This window comes from Dendrobates tinctorius, unplaced genomic scaffold, assembly GCF_039654945.1.
Source record: "Dendrobates tinctorius isolate UK_male_01 unplaced genomic scaffold, ASM3965494v1 ptg000293l, whole genome shotgun sequence".
NCBI classification, from domain to species: domain Eukaryota; kingdom Metazoa; phylum Chordata; class Amphibia; order Anura; family Dendrobatidae; genus Dendrobates; species Dendrobates tinctorius.
The window spans coordinates 27,549,253-27,572,550 of NW_027361960.1; the positions used below are offsets into that span (position 1 = coordinate 27,549,253).

The 23,298-nt window shown below is 42.1% G+C and overlaps 1 protein-coding gene across 3 annotated transcripts in view; it reads left to right on the forward strand.

Annotated features, from left to right (window-relative positions):
• The window catches only part of CCSAP (centriole, cilia and spindle associated protein), a 41,416-nt gene extending 21,655 nt beyond the window's left edge, over positions 1-19,761 (forward strand). For 2 of the 3 annotated variants that reach the window (XM_073560217.1, XM_073560220.1), the window contains exons 2-4: positions 6,773-7,109; positions 16,660-16,904; positions 18,501-19,761. In XM_073560217.1, coding sequence (XP_073416318.1) covers positions 6,800-7,109; positions 16,660-16,904; positions 18,501-18,680 — 735 coding nt within the window. In that variant the 5' untranslated portion in view covers positions 6,773-6,799 and the 3' untranslated portion in view covers positions 18,681-19,761. Of the gene's footprint in view, positions 1-6,577; positions 6,657-6,772; positions 7,110-16,659; positions 16,905-18,500 lie in introns of all 3 variants that reach the window. The other variant, XM_073560218.1, reaches the window with a different exon arrangement.
• Positions 19,762-23,298: the final 3,537 nt, after the last annotated feature.

Here is a 23,298-nt window from a genome sequence, read left to right on the forward strand (position 1 = left end):
GCACGCATGCGTATAAAATCGCATACGTTTTTATAGTTAACATGGCGACAAACTGGTTAAATCGCATGCGCAAAAAAAAGCAAATGCATACAAAATACTTAATGCGTTTTTTGTATGCGTTTGGAATGCGCATGAGGTGCAGCGCAAAAAAACGCTAGTGTGAAAGTAGCCTTGGCACTTTTGCAATATGTTACTTTGTGGGTTATGACAATGGCAGCTTGTAGTACCTGATCCTTCTTTTGTACATGACTTGTTAATGTGACTGTGTGTCTATTGAATGTATAATAAATCGGTACATTTTATAGTGATGTTGGACATAGGACTCCTTTTTTATGATAATAATAATAATAATCTTTATTTATATAGCGCCAACATATTCCGCAGCGCTTTACAGTTGTATGATGTTGTAATATGGTTTCCAGGAGTGTCCATTCAGGCTGAGTTCACACGTGGCGTTTTTTTCGCGTTTCCAACCGCGCGAAAAATAAGCATCCCATGCATTCCTATGGGATTCCGCAATGCTGTGCTAATGCTGCGGTTTTTACCGCAGCGGAATCGCTTTGCGGTAAAAACGCAGCATACTCATTAATATCGCGGCAATCCCGCACCCATTGGAATGCATTGTTCTGCTTACTTTCCGCATGTGGCTGTGCACACCATGCGAAAAGTAAGCAGAACATTTGCGGATGGTACCCACGGTCCGGAGGAGAGGAGACTGTCCTCCGGGCTTTGGGTACCATATCCCTGTAAAAAATAAAATTTAAAATAAAAAATATTGTTATTCTCACCTTCCGACGTCCCGCGCAGCCTTCCTGCCTCTCTCCACGCTCCCGGTCCCAGTAAGCCTTTGCGAGCGATGACGTCCGTTCTCGCGAAATCGCGACGTCTCGCGGTCATTCGCGCTACGTCATCGCTCGCAAAGGCTTACTGGGACCGGGAGCGTGGAGAGAGGCGGGAAGGCTGCGCGGGACGTCGGAAGGTGAGAATAACAATATTTTTTTATTATTTTTTACATTCTATCTTTTACTATTGAGGCCGCATAGGCGGCCTCAATAGTAAAAAGTTGGTCACATTTGTCAAACACTATGTTTGACGAGTGTGACCAACCTGTCAATCAGTTCTCCAAGCGATGCCCAGATCGCTTGGAAAACGCTTGCAATTCTGCAAGCTAATTACGCTTGCAAAATGCTAGTTTTTCTGCGGGAATGTAAAATGCGATTTTCCCGCGGAATGGAATTCCGGAATTCTCGCAGTAATTTCCGCGAGAGTTCCGATACGTGTGAACCCAGCCTCAAGATACCTTTTGAGACATAACCAGGTGGTTGTTGATCTCTTAGGGGTATCTATGTTGTTCTACATGGTTTTTGTTCATGCTAAAGTATAAGAAATATGTCTAAAGAAAAATTTTTGTGAAAGAAAAGTAAATGTTTATTTTTTCCTTTCACATTCCAAAAATTCCAGTGATGCACCTGAAGGGTTGTTAAACTTCTTGAATGTGGTTTTTGAGCACCGCGAGAGGTGCAGTTTTTAGAATGGTGTCACTTTTGAGTATTATAGACCCCTCAAAGTTACTTCCAATGTGATGTGGTCCTTAAAAAAAAAAAAAGAAAATGGTTCTGCAAATTTTGTTATAAAAATTAGAAATTGCTGGTCAACACTTAACCCTTTATAACTTCCTAAAAAAAAAAAAAAAATTTGTAAAAAAAAAAAAAAAAGTCTGATGTAAAATAGACATGTCAGAAATGTAATTTAGTAACTATTTTGTGTGACATATCTCTCTGATTTAAGGGCATAAGAATTCAAAGTTTAAAAGTTGCAAAATTTTTGCCAAATTTCCATTTTTTACACAAACGCAAGTCTTATCAAATAAATTTTACCACGATCATGAAGTACAATATGTCTTTTAAAACAGTCTTAGAATCAGCGGGATCCGATAGTGTTCCGGAGTTACAGTGGGTACGGAAAGTATTCAGACCCCTTTTAAATTTTTTACACTTTTTCATTGCAGCCATTTGGTAAATTCAAAAAAGTTCATTTTTTTTCTCATTAATGTACACCCTGCACCTCATCTTGACAGAAAAAAAACTGAAATATAGAAATTTTTGCAAATTTATTAAGAAAGAAAAACTGAAATATCACTTGGTCATATGTATTCAGACCCTTTGCTCAGGCACTCATATTTGTCACATGCTGTCCATTTCCTTGTGATCCTCCTAGAGATGGTTCTACTGTTTCATTGGAGTACAGCTGTGTTTAATTAAACTGATAGGATTTGATTTCTAAAGGCATACACCTGCTTAAATAAGACCTCACAGTGCATTTCAGACCAAATGAGAATCATGAGGTCAAAGGAACTGGCCAAGGAGCTCAGAGGCAGAATTGTGTCAAGGCACACATCTGATCAAAGTTACAAAAGAATTTCTCAAGGTTCCTAAGAGCACAGTGGCCTCCATAATCCTTAAATGGAAGAAGTGTGAGACTACCAGAAGTCTTCCTAGACCTAGCTGTCCAGCTAAACTGAGCAATAGTGGGAGAACAGCCTTGGTGAGAGACGTAAAGAAGAACACCAAGATGACTGTGGCTGAACTCCAGAGATGCAGTAGGGAGATGGAAGAAAGTTCCACAAACTCAACTATCTCTGCAGCCCTCCAAAAGTTGGGACTTTATGGCAGGATGGCCCGACAGAAGCCTCTCCTCACTGCAAGACATATGAAAGCCCGCATAGAGTTTGCTAAAAAGCACATGAAGGACTCCCAGACTATGAGAAATAAGATTCTCTGGTCTGATGAGACGAAGATAGACCTTTTTGGTGATAATTCTAAGTGGTATATGTGGAGAAAACCAGGCACTGCTCATCACCTGCCCAATACAATCCCAACAGTGAAACATGGTAGTGGCAGCATCATGCTATGGGGGTGTTTTTCAGCTGCAGGGACTGGACAACTGGTTACAATTGAAGGAAACATGAATACGGCCAAGTACAGAGATATCCTGGATGAAAACCTCTTCCAGAGTGCTTTGGACCTCAGACTTGGCCGAAGGTTCACCTTCCAACAAGACAATGACCCTAAGCACACAGCTAAAATAGCAAAGGCGTCGCTTCAGAACAACTCTGTGACCATTCATGACTGACCCAGCCAGAGCCCTGACCTAAACCCAATTGAGCATCTCTGGAGAGACCTGAAAATAGCTGTTCACCATCCAACCTGATGGAACTGGAGAGGATCTGCAAGGAAGAATGGCAGAGGATACCCATATCCAAGTGTGAAAGACTTATTGCATCATTCCCAAGAAGACTCATGGCTATACTAGCTCAAAAGGGTGCTTCTACTAAATACTGAGCAAAGGGTCTGAATACTTATGACCAAGTGATATTTCAGTTTTTCTTTTATAATAAATTTACAAAAGTTTCTACATTTCTCTTTTTTTTTAATTCAAGATGGGGTGCAGAGTATACATTAATGAGAAAAAAATGAACTCTTTTTTTAATTTACCAAATGGCTGCAATGAAACAGAGTGAAAAATTGAAAGGGGTCTGAATACTTTCCATACCCACTGTATTGCCTCATAAAGTGACAGTGGTCAGAATTGTGAAAATTGGCCTGGTCATTAATGTGCAAACCACTTTCTGTCAATGGAAGCACTGTGCCCACTAGAATACCAAAAACACTGTGCCAGAGTGAGTTCTAAAAGACTCTGTCTACTAGATAGATAAAACGTACTGAAAATTAAAAAGAAAAAAAAAACAGTATATGCTTCCTATTGTTTGTATGTCACTTATTGAAGTGAATTTCCCTTGGAAACCATGGTGGGTGGCCAGTTCAAGGTTTGTCCTGTTGTCATTAGGCTAGGTTCACATTAGCGTTTGAGTGAGCAGTGTATCATCCCCATGCGCAAGCGCATGCAAAACGCATTTTTGCCCAGCGTTTTTTATGTGCATCATCTTACGCATGATGGGAAAAACGCTGCGAGTGCATGTGTTTGCGTTTTTGCATGTGTTTGCGTTCGATATGACATCAGACAAAAATGGGCGTGTCTCATGGTATTTCTATTTACATTTTGAAGAACGCATGTGTATCGAACGCATGCGTACGCATGTCCTTGCGTACCAAAGGGTTCCCATAGACAGTAATGCATTTTTTTACGGACTCCTCCGCATGCGCATGCCTGAACATATTTGACAGATTTTTGACGCCTCAAAAAATGCCCCACACCGCGAAGCGACGCATGCAAACGCATGTCCCTGCGTGCACCATGTTAAATATATGTACGCATGCGGATCAAACGCTGCACACACAAACACTAATGTGAAACCAGCCTTATTTAGCATCTTTTTAGTCATTTCCTGAGTGCTTTCTTTGTTGTTTTTGACCACTGGCTGATTTGATTTTTTTTTATTTCAAGGGTTTTTCCACAGTTTTTGGACTGTAATTTTAACTGGCGTTTTCCATTTGTTTTATTTTATCCTTTATTAAACAATGAAGAAACCGCTAGACACAAAAATGCTCAAAAAGACCCCTGTTTTGAGCCTTCACATTGACTTGTAACATATAGAGCATTTTCAGAGCAGAAGCCGCATGAAGACCAGTCGGGTCACTTCTTTTAGCCACTTCGAGTCATTTGAAAACTACCGGACATACAGTGGGTATGGAAAGTATTCAGACCCCTTTACATTTTTCACTCTTTCATCGCAGCCATTTGGAAAATTCAAAAAAGTTCATTTTTTTTTCTCATTAATGTGCACTCTGTACCCTATCTCGGCTGAAAAAAAACAAATGTACAAATTTTTGCAAATTTATTAAAGAAAAACTGAAATATCAGATGGTCATACGTATTCAGGCCCTTTGCTCAGTATTGAGTAGAAGCACCCTTTTGAGCTAGTAAAGCCACGAGTCTCCTCATGTTCCCTTCAATTGCAGCCAATCATCCTGTCCCTGCAGCTGAAAAACACCCCCATAGCATGATGCTGCCACCACCTTGTTTCACTGTTGGGATTGTATTGGGCAGGTGATGAGCAGTGCCTGGTTTTCTCCACACACACCGCTTAGAATTATCACCAAAAAGTTCTATCTTCGTCTCATCAGACCAGAGTATTTTATTTCTCATATTCTGGGAGTCCTTCATGTGTTTTTTAGCAAATTCTATGCGGGCTTTCATATGTCTTGCACTGAGGAGAGGCTTCCGTCTCGCCACTCTGTCATAAAGGCCCCGACTGGTGGAGGGCTGCAGTGATAATTGACTTTGTGGAACTTTCTCCCATCTCCCTACTGCATCTGTGGAGCTTAACCACAGTGATCTTGGGGTTCTTCTTTACCTTTCACCAAGGCTCTTCTCCCACTAGTGCTCAGTTTGGTTGGACGGCCTGGTCTAGGAAGACTTCTGGTGGTCCCAAACTTTTTCCATTTAAGGATTATGGAGGCCACTGTGCTCAAAGGAACCTTGACTACTGCAAAAATGTTTGTAACCTTAGCCAGATGTGTGCCTTGCCACAATTCTATTTCTGAGCTCCTTGGCCAGTTCCTTTGACCTCATGATTCTCATTTGGTCTGACATGCACTGTGAGCTGTGAGGTCTTATATAGACAGGTGTGTGCCTTTCCAAATCAAGTCCTATCAGTTTAATTACACACAGCTGGACTCCAATGAAGGCGCAGAACCATCTCAAGGAGGATCACAAGGAAATGGACAGCATGTGACTTAAATATGTGTCTGAGCAAAGGGTCTGAATACTTATGACCATGTGATATTTCATAGAAAGGTAGAGTTGGAAGGGACCTCCTGGGTCATCTTGTCCAACCCCCAGACAGATGTCTGTCCAGCCTCCGTTTGAAGACTTTTGAAGGATAACTCGCCACCTCTTGTGGCAGCCTGTTCTTGTGGCAGCCTGTTCCACTCATTTCAGTTTTTCTCTTTTAATAAATTTGCAAAAATCTCTACATTTGTTTTTTTTTCCAGTAAGATGGGGTGCAGAGTGTACATTAATGAGAAAAAAATGAACTTTTTTGAATTTACCAAATGGCTGCAATGAAACAGAGTGAAAAATGTAAAGAGGTCTGAATGCTTTCCGTACCCACTGTATGAACAGACCGTCGTTTTCACATAAAAATGTATATGCTTTTGAGCATTTCTGAGCACTGTTTCAGTCAGAATGCGTCTGAAAAGGGGTTTTCCCATCTCCAATATCCTCTCCCAATCTGTAGTATAATAATGTGAATGTCCCTGCATCTACAAGACAGTGTGTACAGGTATGAGCAATACTGTGTCTTGTAGACGCCAGCGAGGCAGCGCAGTTCTGAAGCCAAATACGTGTCAGGAAAGCGTTTGGGTCATTTTGTTGTGTGTGGGCAGGGGTTTCAGGAGCCATGAATTCGCTAAAAGAGGTGACTGCTCCATTCTTCATGCTACTTTCATTACTTAGAAATAATGGCGAATTCCAAACGAAAGCTGCATGAAGAATGCTCAAGTCACCTCTTTTGGCCAATTCATGGCTCTCGAAACCTGCTGTAGCACAACATATATATATATTTTTATTTTTTTTTGTGTTTTTTTTTTTTTTCTTTTTCCCTGTCACGCATCAGTGAGGTGACTGCTCCCCGATTGTAGCCAGGTATATGGAGCGGCTGCCATGCGAATTGTGGGCACCTATGGCACCAGCAGGTGAGGGAGGGCTGCTGGCACTGGACTGTCCGTGCTTTGTGGCCAGACGCCACGCTGAGAGTTGCTATGCCAACGGCGTGTACATAACCAGCGGTAACGGCAGTGTGTTCCCTCAGGTGCTGCCTTCGTCCCGTGACTGAGCCATGCACTGCAAGGCTCTGCGCAGCGAGTACATGAAGCGCTTCAAGGACCCCGAGTGGGAGGCGTGCAGGAGCTGCTACCAGGAGATGCTGACGTACCGGCTGAGCCGGCGGATACTGGAGCACGCACATAACCCCTGGCTGTGGGACGGCTGGGACGGCAGCTCCGGCTCCAGCAGTGGCCACTCCACACCACCGACCAAAGCCCCGGAGCCAGGCCAGCCTCTGCACAAGCTGCCACCTGCCGGACACCCAGAGGAGGACACGGCCGGACCGAGCGGCCAGACAGCAGCCAGTGACCCCCTCCCACAGGGTATGCTCTGTTATTATATGCCATGTCTGCCACCTCACCGTCACCAGGCTCAACGTGTCTCATTCACATAGGTTCTTACTACAAACTTATTAATGCGGCAAAATAAAGTACAGTGCAGTCTGCTGCCCTTACAGCAGCTCCACGAATACACGGCGGGCATCAAAGTGGGCGAATTGCTAATTTTCAATTATTTTAAAAAGTAGTGTTTTTAAAGGGTTAAATTACTTTGGGCCAAAAATATCCCATTGCAGACTTACACATAGGCCTCGTGCACACGTTCAGTATTCCATTCCTGGTTTGGCCTTACAAATACCCATAGTGTGAACGTGGCCAAAGGGATGCCCAACTTTCAACTCTGGTCACTCCTCCAGTCTTTCCCAAAAGCAACTCTGTGCAGAAAAGTTGGCGTGCAAAAGAGTAAATGGCCAATTTCCACTGATTTGTGTAAGTATTGTTAATTACTTTGGGCTACTGGCCTCACTGCAGTCATACCGAATCGCACACTTGGCTGGCCACTGTTCACCTCAGGGCGCCTCACTGCATTGTATTTTATCATGATGATGGTTTTTGTTCATTATTAAACTTGTCAAAAGACAAAGTAATTCTTGCCCATATGAAATTTCTGAAAAAGAAACCAACGTCAGCATTGTCAGGATTTGTATATGGCAGATCTCGGAATCTTTCAGTAGGGTCATCGGCAAGCCGTCTATATGGGAATGCAGGTTATAGGAAGCTGAATAAAAGGAAATCTAGATATCTGCAATCTTATGTCTTATTCCAGAGAAATCCATGTTTTTCTTACATGTAAATGAGCTGTTAAGATCTGTGGGCCGGACATTGATCAGCAGGTGAATCTGCCTCCAGAGATGATTTTTATATGAAACGAGGCATTATCTGTGATCCAGCCCATAGATCTTAAGGCCATGTGCACACGATGCAGATATCCAGCGGATCCGCAGCAGATTTTTCCGCGCAGAAACGTTGCATATCCGCATTGTGATATACCGTAGCATGTTAGTCAATTGAAAAAAAAAAACGCTGTGCAGACACTGCGGATTTTTCCCCGTGGTTTTCTTGTGGCTCAAAATATGCAGCATGTCACTACTTTTGTGCAGTTTTCCACCTGCTCCATTCTCCAAATCCGCAGGGGCAAATCCACAGGGGAAAACCGCACAAAAACCACAAGAAAACAGGAAGAAATCCGCAGGAAAAATGCAGGTCATTTGACCTGCGGATTTCTTCTATTCTGCGTGGAAAAATCCACAGGGCTAAAAAGTACGTCTGCACTTAGCCTTACAGCTCCATTTCCATATTAAAAAAGTGGATATCTCTGGGATAAGACATTAAATTTCAGGTATCAAGGTATTTTATTCAGCTTCCTGTGACCTGCAGGCCCATATTGATGGCTTAAGAGGGGTGATCTTACTGACAGATTCACTTTAAAGAGAATCTGTAACCCTTTTTTTGGCCCATCTGCTGTCGGTATTGACATCAGGGGCTTATCTACAGCATTCTGTAATGCTGTAGATAAACACCCGATGTAACCTGAAAGATAAGAAAAACAAGTTATATTATACTCACCGGAGGGGGCGGGGTCCGGTCCAATGGGTGTTACGGTCCGGTCCGGAGCCTCCCATCTTCATGCGATGACGTCCTCTTCTTCCCTTCCTGTAGTGGCGCAGGCGCACTGCTCTGCCTTGTTGAGGGCAGAGCAGAGACCTGCAGTGCGCAGGCGTCGGGAGAGGTCTGGCGCCTGCGCACTGCAGTATTCTGCTCTGCCCTCAACAGGGCAGAGTAGTGCGCCTGCGCCAGAGCCACTACAGGAAGGGAAGAAGAAGACTGCATCGTATGAAGATGGGAGGCATCGGACCGGACCGCGACACCCATCGGACCGGACCGCCCCCTCCGGTGAGTATAATCTAACGTGTTTTTCTTATCTTTTAGGTTACATCGGGGGCTTATCTACAGCATTACGGAATGCTGTAGAGAAGCCCCTGATGTCAATACCGGCATCTGATAGGCCAAAAAAAAGGGTGACAAATTCCCTTTAACCAAAATCTGAAGCTGAAACCTGTATTTAGTCTTTCAATCGAGCAAATGTGCTCCATTATCTTTCAATGCTCCAAATGTAACACGTAATCTGCCCAAATAATTAGCAAACTTTGCATCAGGGATGGCAAACTCAAATACACAGAGGGCCAAAATTAAAGCAAACCTTTCACCAGGTTTGGCCGATATAAGATGCGGCCACCGCCTTTCAGGGCTTATCTACAGCATTCTATAATTCTGTAGATAAGCCCCCGATCCGACTTGCAAGATCAGTAAAATAAGTTTTATTATACTCTGGTCCGATGGGTGTCGCTGTTCTTGGTCTGGCACCTCCCATCTTCTTGCGATGCCGCCCTCCTGCTTGCTTCATGGCATCGCGCACCTGCACAGGCCTCTCTGACCTTTTCCAGCACGTGCGGACTGCAGTACTTTGCTCTGAGGGCAGATAAGTACGCCTGCGCAGGAGCGCAATGCTGGGAGTGATGAAGCAAGCAGGAGTGCGGCATAGCAAGAAGATGAGAGGTGCCGGACCACGACCAGCGACACCCATCGGACCGGACTGCCCTGCAGGTGAGTATAATAAAACTTATTTTTCTTCTCTTGCAGGTCGGGTCGGGGGCTTATCTACAGCATTATAGAATTTATCATCAAATATAATGATGATTTTTTTTTTTATATGTAAAAAAACTTAAAGGGGTTTTCCCACTAATAAAGTACATTTTAATTAATAGATCTTAGAATAAAATATTGGAATAATATGTTATGTAAGAGCAGTAAAAAGCATATGACCCAATTGCCTAATTTAAATATGTAATAACAAAGGAAACAAATCCTTGAGTAATAAAATTGGCCACAAAAGTGCCCCCAAACACAGTAAGATAGTCCCAAAGTAAATTCTTCCACACACATGGTATAATGACCCGTCTGTACCACCCTCCCTCAAACCCCCCGACAAAGAATGGTGACCTTATCACGGTATGATTCCCCAACTGTAATCCCCACACAGTCCTACTTATAGTATAATGGTCACAAAAAGTGCTCCTTCCAGTATAATGCGCCCCACATAGTCCTCCATACTGTATAATGGGGCCCTGCATTGCCTTCCATACAGTACAATGGCTCTCATAGTGCTTCATACAGTATAATCGTCTCACATATTGCTCCATACAGTATAATGGCCCCACATAGTCCTCCGTACACTATAATGGCCCCACATAGTGCTCCATACAGTATAATGGGGCCCTGCATTGCCTTCCATACAGTGTAATGGAGCTCCATACAGTATAATAGGCCCCCTATAGTGCTCCTTCCAGTATAATGGCCCCAAATAGTTCTCCATACAATATAATGGCCCCACATAGTCCTCCATACTGTATAATGGGGCCCTGCATTGCCTTCCATACAGTATAATGGCTCTCATAGTGCTTCATACCGTATAATCGTCTCACATATTGCTCCATACAATATAATGGCCCCACATAGTCCTCCGTACACTATAATGGCCCCACATAGTCCTCCATACAGTATAATGGGGCCCTGCATTGCCTTCCATACAGTGTAATGGAGCTCCATACAGTATAATGGGCCCCCTATAGTGCTCCTTCCAGTATAATGGCCCCAAATAGTTCGCCATACAATATAATGGCCCCACATAGTCCTCCATACAGTATAAAGGGTCCCATATAGTGCTCCATACAGTATAATGCGCTTTACATAGTGCTCCATACAAAATAATGAGCCCCACATTAAAAAATAACTACTCACCTTTGCCCATTCCCCCACAACTTTTGTCAAATTACGTTATTATAATGCGCCCATATTTACGCCATTGCGCCCTCTGAGCTGAGACCTCCAACGCAGAAGGGGAATGATAGGAGCGGGAACATCTGCTGACGCTCCGTCCCCCATCATTGCTTTCAACTGTATCGGTATCCAGGATGCCAATATAAGTGTGCTGCTGGATGACCGTGCGATGCAGGGCTGGGGACCTTGCCTGATGTCAATGGTGAAATATACAGACGGGACAGCATGGGATCGCAGCTGCTGCTTTCTGTGAGGCAAGACCTTTCACTGCATGTTTTTAAAAAATGTTTTACCTCAAAGAATTATTTGCGATCCCGTTCTGTAATGTCTGTGCACTGTTTTGCTTCCTCCCCTTCCCAGGAGCTGTGGTATGATCAGACCTTGGCCCTGTATGGTTAGACACAGCCATTACACAGTACACAGCAGGGGCACATTTATAATATTATCTCAGCACAGGGACAGATTTTAAACACATGTAATTGTGGAGCTTATTATTCCAAGATCTATTGATTAAAATGAACTTTGTTCATGGGAAAACCCCTATAGTCTATCATTGGCAACCATTAGCTATAGCATTTTGATGAGAATCAGGCATCATGGAACATAGTCTGTATGAGGGCTTGTGCACATCGCCGATTATATCGGACATGTGCTATCTGTGGTTTTCACTGATGGCACTCGCACCCATGATATGCTATGGGGCAGTGCACATGTCCAACTTTTTTTTTTTTTTTTTTTTTTTTTCCTCTGACCATTGAGGGTCTGATCAAAAACCGGCACTGCAAGTCTATGGGTCCGATTTTCACAGACTGACAGAATGGAGAAAAACTGATGCTGCTCTGATCAAACTCTGATTATTCTGATCAGACTCTGGATGGAGAGAAAAATATCGTGTGCAGCTACCCTTAGGGGAACAATATTAGGGAGGGACAAAGAATCAAGATTGCAGACAAGCCAAACATAGTACATCAACTGAAACAGGTGTACACAAGTCCTACACGAAAACCTCCACTCTTTACTAAGAGACTGTGCTGCACTATGTAGGCAAAAATTGGAGCTGGAGTACTCCTTTTACATTATTTGGTGCATCTATGACTGTTCACCCAAAAAATTAAATGTACACCATCTACAGTGGTGTGAAAAAGTGTTTGCACCCTTCATGATTTCCTATTCTTTTGCATGTTTGTGACACTTAAATATTTCAGTAACAAGAAAAAGGTGCATGCTATGTAAGGGATCACTAGTATTTATAGAAAGTACTGATTACAGCGTCAAACCTGGATGTGTAAGGCAAAAAATAGATGTATAGATGGAGCCACATGGGTGGTCAAATAGTATGGAGGAAGGGAAAACCCAACATTTGTGTTCCTGTCTTAGGTGTCATTATCTTTCTGGACACATGTTAATTTTTGAGAAATATAGTTTCTTTCAACATTTTTTGACAAGATATTGCAGCAGGTTCTATTTTTTCATTATACATTATATGTTTAGGATCGTAAATATTATTTTGGTCATTTTTTGGGGGGCTATCAGTTCTTACCTTAGTAGTAGTTACTGGAGGTTTATCAGCCATATTGTGGGCATGACCTGTTGGTATTTTGTACCAATTTTTCTAATTTTAAGGATATGTTTCCAAAGTCAGTAAACGCTGCAGGTTGGATGCTGCGTACAGCCGCAGTGTCCAGATGTTACAGCATAGTGGAGGGGATTTTATGAAATCCCATCTCCACTATGCGTACGAAGACACAGGTGGCAGACCGGCGTAACCGAACATGCGGTGCATCTTTATATACCGCAGCAGGTCTATTTATCTTGCGGAGATGCCCAGTCTCCGCAAGATAAAGATCACAGTCCAATGTATAGGATGCGGTGATTCCGCATGGTTCAATGAACAAATGTGGAATCACCCCGCATACAGAAGCTGGCAGCGCTTTGGACGGAGCTGCTTCCAAAGCGCTGCCAATACTGACCGTGGAGACATACCCTAAATGTTTTTAACATGTAAGTGTTTTCCTCTGTATGTTGTTCAATAATAAAATATATACTTTCTATATATACTGGTGATTCATTACATAGCATGCACCTTTTTCTTGTTTCTTACTCTGGTTTCACACTAGCGTTTTTTTAGCGCAGGGCATCGTGCGCGCCCATGCCTCCTGTGCCCCTATCTTTAACATGGGGACGCATGGTCTAGCGTTTGCACCCGTTTGTATGCGTTTTCGTGCGCATGCGTTTTTTTTTTTGTAGTGTGCACCTAGGCGCGCTGGACGCAACCTGTTGCATTTTGGTCTGTCCGACCTGTGTCAAAAAAACGCATGCGCATGGAATGCGCAAAAAAAAATCACATTACAGTCTATGTGCACGCCTGCGTTTAAAATTGCATGCGTTTTAAGAGTTAACATGGCCAGAAACTGATTAAAACGCATGCGCCTAAAAAAAGCAAATGCATGCAAAATGCATAATGCGTTTTTTGCATGCGTTTCTATTGCGCACGAAGTGCAGTGCTAAAAAACGCGAGTGCAAAACTAGCCTTACACACATCACTATTTAGCATACTTTAGGTGATCCCTTGTATACTTCTTTGGTGGTGCCCTCTTTTACATTTTGTTTTCATGTCTTAAATGTTTCAGATCACCAAACAAATGTCCCGTGTTTTTCAGATTGTAAGACGCACCAGACCATAAGACGCACCTAGGTTTTAGAGTAGGAAATTAGGGGGAAAAAAACTGAAGCAAAAAATGATTTCAATTCTGTATTATCCCCTATCCTGGTAAATATGGTCTCCTCATCCCCATCCAGATACACATTGCCCCTCATCCCTATCCTGGTATGCATGGCTCCCTCATCCCTATCCTGGTATGCATGGCCTCCTCATCCCTAGCATGCATGGCCCCTTCCTCCCTATCCTGGTAGGAATGGTCCCCCTCATCCTTATCCTGGCAGGAATGATTGCCCTCATCCCTATATTGGTATGCAGGGTCCCCATCTCATCCAAGTGTGCGTGGCTCCATCCTTATCCTGGTTTGATTGGCCTCATCCTGGTCCTGGTATGCATGGTCCCATCCTTATCCTGGTATGCATGGCCCCATCCTTATCCTGGTATGCATGGCCCCATCCTTATCCTGGTATGCATGGCCCCATCCCGTTCCTGGTATGCATGGCCCCATCAGAAAAGATTTTTAAAAAAATTACACTTACCTTCCATTGCCAGCAGCTGCTTAATGCTTGTAAGCAGCTCATGGCATGGACTTCATGCGCTGCTCACAAGCAGAGCATAGTGTCCGGGATTCTCACCGGGACTGTTCATTGCAGAGAGCAGTGAGTATTCATTGCTCTTCAGTAGCGCACGGTGTCAGCCGGAGCCTGCCTGCTGCTGCCAGTGGTCACATGTGCCGATACTTAAGAGAAATGAATATTCTGAATATTAATTTCTTTTACGTATCTACACATGTGACCGCCGGCAGCAGCAGGAAGGCTCCGGCTGACACTGTGCGCTACTGAAGAGCATTGGTAAGTTAAGTGTATGGGTATGTTTCCACGTTCAGGAATAGCTGCAGATTGCAGCCGCAGCGTCCAATCCGCAGCATCCAAAAGTTACAGCATAGTGGAGGGGATTTTATGAAATCTCATCTCCACTATGTGTGCAAACACGCAGGTGGCAGACCTGTGTAACCAGACATGCGGCGCACATTTATAGACTGCAGCATGTCTATTTATCTTGCGGAGACCCACAGTCTCCACAAGATAAATAACAGTCTATGTATAGGATGCGGTGATTCCGCATGTGTTCAATGAACACATGCGGAATCACCGCGCGTACAACAGGGTGCAGCGCTTTGGGCGGAGCTGCATTCTCTCCGCAGCGTTTCCTAAACGTGGAAACATAGCCTAATGGTTTGTTTTTTTTAATCTTTTCTGATGGGGCCATGCATACCAGGACCAGGATGAGGCCAATCATACCAGGACTGGGATGGGACCAATCATACCAGGAACGGGATGGGGTCAATCATACCAGGATGCCAAAAAGAAATAAATATTCATTGCCCTTCATGCCCATGGGCGTGGAATGCAGTGAATATTCATTTCTCTTTAGCAGCAGGTAGAGGAGTTGGCTGCAGCTGCCAGCTCCTGCCTCTGTGACCCGCTGCTCTGCCGAAACCGCTCCCCCACCTCCCCACCACAGCCAGAGCCGTACATCTGGACTATAAGACGCACCCCCCTCCTTTATCTCCACATTTTGGGAGGAGAAAAGTGTGTCTTATAGTCCGAAAAATACGGTAAATATCAGACAAAGATAACAAAAGTAAAATCAAAATAAAGTTTTTAAATGAAGGTGTTTATTATTCAGGGAAAAAGAAATCCAAACCTACAGGGCCCTGTATATACTGGCATAGATTTGCACTATAATTCACAGCAGAAATTTGCGTAACCTTGCACTACAGTAGCGTCTCTTTAGGCCTGTTGCACACTTCCGTTTTTGACCATCAGTCAAAAGCCGCCTTTTTTGCAAAAAAACGGATCCGCCATTTTTTTTGGCGGATCCGGTCTCATTCACACATCCTTGTTTAAACACATACCGTACTTGAAAAATTAGTACTAATGTCATCAGTGTTTGTCTTTTTTACCATCCGTGTATGTGTCCATTTTTACCATCAGTGTGTCTTCAGTGTACAGTCAGTGTGTACCATCAGTGTGTCATCAGGCTACGGTCCGTGTCTGTTTTTACCGTCAGTGTTTACAAGACTTCTCCTATCCTTTGCGTTGTTAAATACATAAAGCACAGATGACTCCCGGATGCCATTCGTGTCATGTACGTAATGTTTTACAGATCCGCAGAATTGTATTAGCCCTTGTTATCAATCACACTGGAAAATCTGGACATGTCCCAGTGAGTTTTGCACGGACACATTGTTTTTGAAAAAGCACAAACATGTGAATAGCACCACAGATTATAATGTTTATGTATTGTATCTGTGAAAAAAACAGATATATCCCGTACTTGCCACATGGACATCTGAATGAGTCCTTAGGCATATTGGGTTTACTAATGTTGGGTACATAATGATTATTAAAGAACATGTTCGGGGATGTTTTTTGGATTACTTACTAATTTATTATGAGGCAAATAGGGCTATTAACTCCCTTGAGGAATCCCATGAAACACTTTGAGCCCAATTTACTACTACTTTTTCAAATTCATTTTTTTGGGGACCCAAAAAAGATGTCAAAGGACATGTGTTTTTTTTCCTTCATGATTCTCGATGGGAGACTTATTGAGATGAAAAGTAATGTCTCCAAAAGCTCTAAAGAGGAGACGTTTTAATGAATTTGGAGAGTGAGGGGGTTACTCCTCTACACTCTGTACCTCCTGTTAAGAGTTCACACTGACATCAAGACAACTGGGGATCTAAACCAGTAAAATTGAGCTAGAAAAAAGGATAAATATTTTATTTTTTTAGTAAAAAATAATACAGACCTAGATGGACTTATTGCATACTTTAATTGTATATGTATAAATTTAGGCAGACACAGGCCGACACACGGCACCCGGTCACATACATTTTATAGTATATGCTTGACTCCTACAACTGCAGTTGTAGACATATGAACCTAGCCTTAGACAAATACCTGTATAAGACTTTCCTAGAAATGCTTTTCCTGACACTTTTGCTGATTGGTATACATTGTACTATAACAGAGAATAACCAAGATGGAGAAAAGGCTACAAAATCAAATGAAAAATCTGCAAGTCATTCAAGAGCACAACATAGCCGCAGTGTACCAACCAAACAGAATGTTCACAAGGCAGATACAAGTCCACAGAGGATGAGTTTGACAAAAGAAATCCGGCACCCGTTTGCCCTGTATGCATCTGGTGAGAAAAAAAAAGACACAGGGAGTCAAAAAACCCACAACGTGTGTGCCCCAGCGCTGGAAAATGAGGTATCCTGTTTGTTTTTCACTTGGCAGCTTTGGAGAATGGTTGCATGTTGTGAATTGTGACCGATTGTCGATGATGTGCCCCCAGCTCATGAATAATCCACATTTAATGAGAACATTTTTGCTCCCTGTTTTTAGCAGGTTCTAATTAAATACACTGGATTCAGTAACATTTTCCCCTAAAAAAGACCACGAGATCTAATACTGTGATACACAGAGTTGTCCATATCCATTAAGTGATTGTCTCGTTAGAAAAAAAAAGCATATGAAAATATGCACCCCTGGTATAATCGTCAGCCAATGCTAGCAAATCTAATATAATTTTACATGGAGGCTATTTGCATGAATGGCTTCCTTTGTAATGCTAGGACAGCTTCATCTGCCAGGACGAGGGCTATTCGTACATAGAGGCTCTCTGTTTTGGCTAATAGGGATGTTTTCTGAGCAGACTACACTTCTATAGAAAGTCCATATGTTATAGGGCATGTGGACATGGGTTGTCTTTATGAGAGCAGCATTTTTAGAGAACTAAGTGCCACTCAACTGGAGACCTAGTTGTTGTCACCCACTGTAGGATGAGAGCCAGAAAAGAGAACAATGACGGTACACATAAACTGTTCCCTTTCTCATATTTAAAACCAGTAATGTTAAAGGGAACATGTCACCTGTTTTGGCCGCTATAAGATACGGCCACCGCCTTTCAGGGCTTATCTATAACATTCTATACTGCTGTAGATAAGCCCCCGGTCTGACCTGAAAGATAAGAAAAATAAGTTTTATTATACTCACCCGGGGGGAGACAGTCCGGTCCGATGGGTGTCGCAAGTCTGGGTCTGGTGCCTCCCATCTTTTTGCAACTCCGCCCTCCTGCTTTCTTCATCACTCCCCAGCATCGTGCTCCTGCGCAGACGTACTTCTCTGCCCTGTTGAGGGCAGAGCAAATTCCTGCAGTGCGCATGTGCTGGGCCTCTCTGACCTTTCCCGGCGCCTGCGCACTGCAATACTTTGCTCTGCCCTCAACAGGGCAGATAAAGTATGCCTGCGCAGGAGCAGGACACGAAACAAGCAAGAGGACGACATCGCATGATGATGGGGGGGCTCTGGACCGGAGCTGCGACACCCATCAGACCGGACCGCATTCTTACTTTATAGCATTTTTTTCCACACCTGCCTAGAATTTTTGTTACAGTATTAGATATTAATTGATTGTGTCTCAGGGAGCTCATCCATTTCTCCCCTTCTAACTGTTCTGTATCCGGTTGTACAACAAGAGGCTGCCCCCCCAACCCTACCTTTTCTGCAACTAAGATGTCTGCCCCCAATAATGCGTAGTAAATGGACTGCAAAAATGATAAGATTAAATCAAACAATTCCAATATGTTCCACAGTTTAGTTTTATTTATTTAAAGATAATAGAAAGGGTTTTCCAGTTAGGAAAAAATAAGCTATATAGATGCTTCCCCCAGCTTGGGAAATTAACCATGATGTTACCAGTTACATACAAATATGTGATTTAATACTAGGACCTTCAATTAGGTAGAGCTATGAGGGTCTCTGTGATATAAACATGATCTGATCATCACTACAAATTGTTTTCAGATTCACGAAGCTGCTCTGAGAGCAAAGAACAGAAGACAGAAAGAAAGGAAAAGGCATCTGCTGCAGAAGCAGCGAGCCCGCTCTGCAGACGCAGAAAGCGTCCTGAGGAGAAAAATTTCGCCTGTAGAAAATCCCTGGATGACTGAATACATGAGATGCTATTCAGCCAGAGCTCGCTAATGGTACAGTTGCCTGAATTTATTGCCAGTTCTGTCCACTGCAGATCAGACAGGTTTTCTTCAGTTCTGACAACAAGCACTATTTCCAATTCACAGCAATATGGAGCCAAACTGGAGCACACTTTTTTCTAAAGGTTTTTATACTGTACATTCCAGATGTTCTTCTTTGAGTAGCTCTGTATACTTTGATTAAGATGTCTCATTCTTGACATACAGTATGTATATTTTCGTATGTGTTTTATCTCAACACTTATACAGTTCCCTCCTTATTATCCAATAGTCTGTCAGCTGCCGATGTATAAAAATACTTGATTGTATAGCAGAACGGTATCCTGATACCTGCAATGTAAAAGGCTATCAAGGTGACAAATGTAGTGATGTGTGTAGCAGTGTGTTCAATGGAGAAATTGTGTATTTGGTGTTTATTTTTAGGCATTTTAGGGTTACCACCGCTGCTGAATGCAGAAGCCAATGACTATATGATTTTGTGTGTATTGTCTTCAAAATCGTGTGGTCATTATATACGGGCTTTGTGTCATCCTTATGCTGCAGGATGGAAACCCAATCTTGTCGTGGTTCAAATAAAAAGACATGGGGGGAGTAGCCTGGATTTCAGTCATGTAAGACGTAGGAATCTTGAGCTCCGCTGAAGTATCCTACAAAGCGTCTGTTACGATGATTCTAGGAAGATTTCCACCAAACCTATGTAGGAAGATTGGAAATAATTATAGGATCATTTTAAGACATAAATCGTCTTAATACGACCTGTTACACTGGAGAAATCTACTTCAGAAGATAGTGGGCAATGCCGTTTCAGGATAAAGGATCCTTCAGTTTTCATCATTCTGAATTTCTAATGGTTCTTCTTACAAAATGCGAGTGACAGCGTTTCTGAATAATTTTCCAAACGTAAGATACTTGTGACAGGACTATGACAGGTGTTTGAAGTATTTTGAGACATTACTCACCTTTATAGGTTTAGGCACTACGGAGATATTCACCTAATAAAATGGCGGATGTAGCCGTTATTCTACAACTGACTCCCGGCTTTCATTAAACTGTGACTGATCCCCTATAACATATGTGATGGCTCTCTTGAAATCATTTCTATTAATAGGACCATTATAACAAGAGTCAGGAGAGTCTCCGGAGTAATTTAAGATTTTGGCACAACGGAAAATTTTACCTCAGAAAATGGTGCGTGCTGAAACTGCGAGACACTAATATCCATGGTTTAAATGTATTGCGCAGCTGATGAAGCACCTCGGAAATCATCTCTGACCGCTTCTCCCCCCAAAAAATTACCTCCATTTGATTATTATAAGAGGATCCAAACAAATTATAAAAATATTTTAAGTCATATTTCTTTATATGTTTAATAATGATAACTGAATTCTGTATTGAAAGTACTGTATATTTAAAATTTTGGTATAGTGTTATATATACTGTATTTTTCGGACCATAAGACGCACTTTTTTTCCCAAAAAATATTTGGGGAAAATGGGGGTGCGTCTTATGGTCGGAATATACTTACAAATCCTGTGGCGGCTGTCCTGATGCAGCCTCCTTCCCAGGCTGGTGCGGCGTCGGCGGCGGGGCTCTGTCCTGCATGGGGGGGGCTCCCCTGGCATTTCATCAAAGCCCGGAGGTCCCTGCAGCTTCGTTGCTGCGATGCTGTGGCCTCTGGGAAAATGGCCACCAGGGGCCGGCGCATGCTCAGATTCTGATCTCGGCAACGAGATCAGATGAGATCTCGTTGCGGAGCCCCCCACGCAGCACAAAACCCCGCCGCCGCCCCAGCACAGAGCCCCGCCACCGCACCAGCCTGGGATGGGATTTCTCGGAGGCCACCGCACCAGCCTGGACCACCGAACGATCCCTGTGACCACTCCTTCACCAGTGCCGATCCCTTCCCTGGTAAGCTGAATTCAGACTGTAAGACGGACCCCCATTTGACACATTATTTTTTTTTTCCTTATTTTCCTTCTGAAAATCTCTTTACTTTATAAGATTTATAATAATAATTTAATCTTTTAAAATCTTGTTTATAACTTATTACAACGGATTTCACTAAAAATCTTCAGATATAACGTAGTTTTGATTTACATTTTAGACACTTCTCTATTGGGGAAAAAAAAGTTTAACAATTTTCTGATTTTGAAATTTATTACTACATTTTAATTGGTTAAACATTTATATCAGTGATTTTATTATTGAAATTATTCCTATACTCTACTTAACTTGGTTATCTATAAATATTTATTATACAGGATACTACTTTATATCTAATTACAATTAAATAATACTTTTTTTTTATTTAAAATAGTTTTACAATGCTACTATTTGTTAATTTAAAAGCTATAAACTCCCCTTGACTCAGAAATGGAAAGAGGAGGAACCAAACCAAAAACTACAAATGCAAACCGAAGTAAAATAAACAAAAAACAAAAATCTCAAAGAGAAAAATATACCCACTCTAATTACTATATTGACAACACTCCCAAACTTATTAATCCTATGAAATCCAGATCCCCTGTTAAATATGAAGATAAGCACAATGGTTCATATTTGGTGGTCCTGCCCAGCTCTGGCATCATTCTGGGAGGGAGCATTAAGGTGATTTTAGAAGTTACTGAAGTGGCGGTTCCCAAAAAGCCTGAAGCAACTTTATTATTTTTGTCCCCTATGTCGGGTCCTGGCTTTAAAAAATTGCTCTTGAGACATTTACTCCAAGCTGCCAAAACCATTATTCCACGTCACTGGAAATCATCAGTTGCCCCATCTCTGGATGAGTGGTTCTCGGAAATTGCTATGACCCAATGTAAAGGAAATGTTCCTTTCTTCTTGACTGTGGGTAATCAACAAGGTTGCTAAGAAATGGTTCCATTGGCACACCTTTCTAACGTCCCCTTTTTGTGGGTCCATCCGTGGGTGATTCTACTCTGATTTTAATCCAATTGCGACATGCTCTTAACTTCCATTACAGTATTCAGATCATCTTTATGATCCCGTCTAGCCTTACCCTTCTCTTGTCCATGCCTGCTTTGTTGTTTTATTGGATTTCATTGTTTTTCTTTTTGGTTGTTTTGTTAGATTCATATATTGTTAAGTATATGGCTGTTGTTTGTTACACTTCTTTCATTTATCAAAAAATTTCTCAATATAATCTTTAATTTGAAAAAAAAAAATATATGAGGATAAAACTGACAAATGTTTGCCCCTTAACTTCATGTGGTGGACTAATTAAAGAGGGCAACCTTAAAAGTAACAAGAAGATTTTATCTTCAAATTCTAAAGATAAGTCCCTTCCAAATAAACTACTCAATAAAGAGAATTATTGTTCTTCTCAAAAATATTCATTATATGAGGAGATGGATATCGCAAACTTATCCAAAAGAAAGAAACCTGTTGACTGAAGCCACAAAAATTCCCAATCGCCCCAAATAGTCAGATTTTGAATCTGACAATTCTTCACCAAATCTAAGCCCTGATTAAAAACCATCCAAGGCTAAAACTCTTTGACAATTCCACGCTTAATTCAGTGGATCAACCGAAACCCTTCATTAATTTTTAAAATTTACCCCTACTATGACAATTCCGCCTCAGAGAATTTTTTCTGTAATTTGACAAAAGCACTGCGTAAACCTAAGAGTGGGATTTGAAAGACAAGAGAAACTATTGCAAACCAGTATTGTTTTTTTTTTTTTAATAAAAAGTTTGAGGAGAGCGAAAAGAGGATCACATTGGTAAAAAAAACACCATTTCAAATTATAATAAGGAGATACACAAAAATTCTCAGATTAAGAGCAAAAATTGCCAATCTTGAGGATAGAAACCACTGCAACAAAATTAAGCTTAGAGGGATTCTAGAAAGCGTATCTCAAGCTAATCTCTCAGAGTAGATAAAAATGTTCTTCAAAAGAACTATCCCCTCTCTCTCTGAATTAGACATGTCAATAGACAGGGCACATAGACTCCCATGTCCATCTACGATTCTGGTATCTATTCCTAGAGAAACAATACTCTGCATTCATTTCTATGAATCCAAATAAAAACTTATCTTATATCAAAGAAAACAAATCCTTCCCTGACCCATATGGCAAAATAAAGATGCTTTCGGATCTGTCAAAGGAAACTATAGATGTGTGGAAATCTTTTAAGGAGCTTGCATCTCATCGCCACGACATGGGAGTATCCTATAGATGTGGAATCCCAACCAAATTATTAGTTCTCTTTTAAGGGGAAAACTATCCCAATATTTCCCCCCCGATGAAGGAATAAATTTCATCACTTCAACTAAAGAAGAGTAAACGCCTAAGGATAATTGTTAGTGTGTTTCTTAAACTATCCTCTGAACCAAATTTGAAATAACCTTAACTAGATAAAGGGTTATGCTTTAACACCTCTTCTGAGCTCCAACAAAAATCGAGGATAAAATCTCTCCTCCTTAGGATGTTGGATGGTTATATTAAAGTCTATTCATCTAATATATAAAGCACAAGTGTGTGTATGTACGTGTGTGTGTGTATGTCCGGGATAGGCATCCGCACCGTCGCATCTACAGCCACAAAATTTGGCACATGAAAATGAGGATGAGTGACCTCATGGAGATCAACATC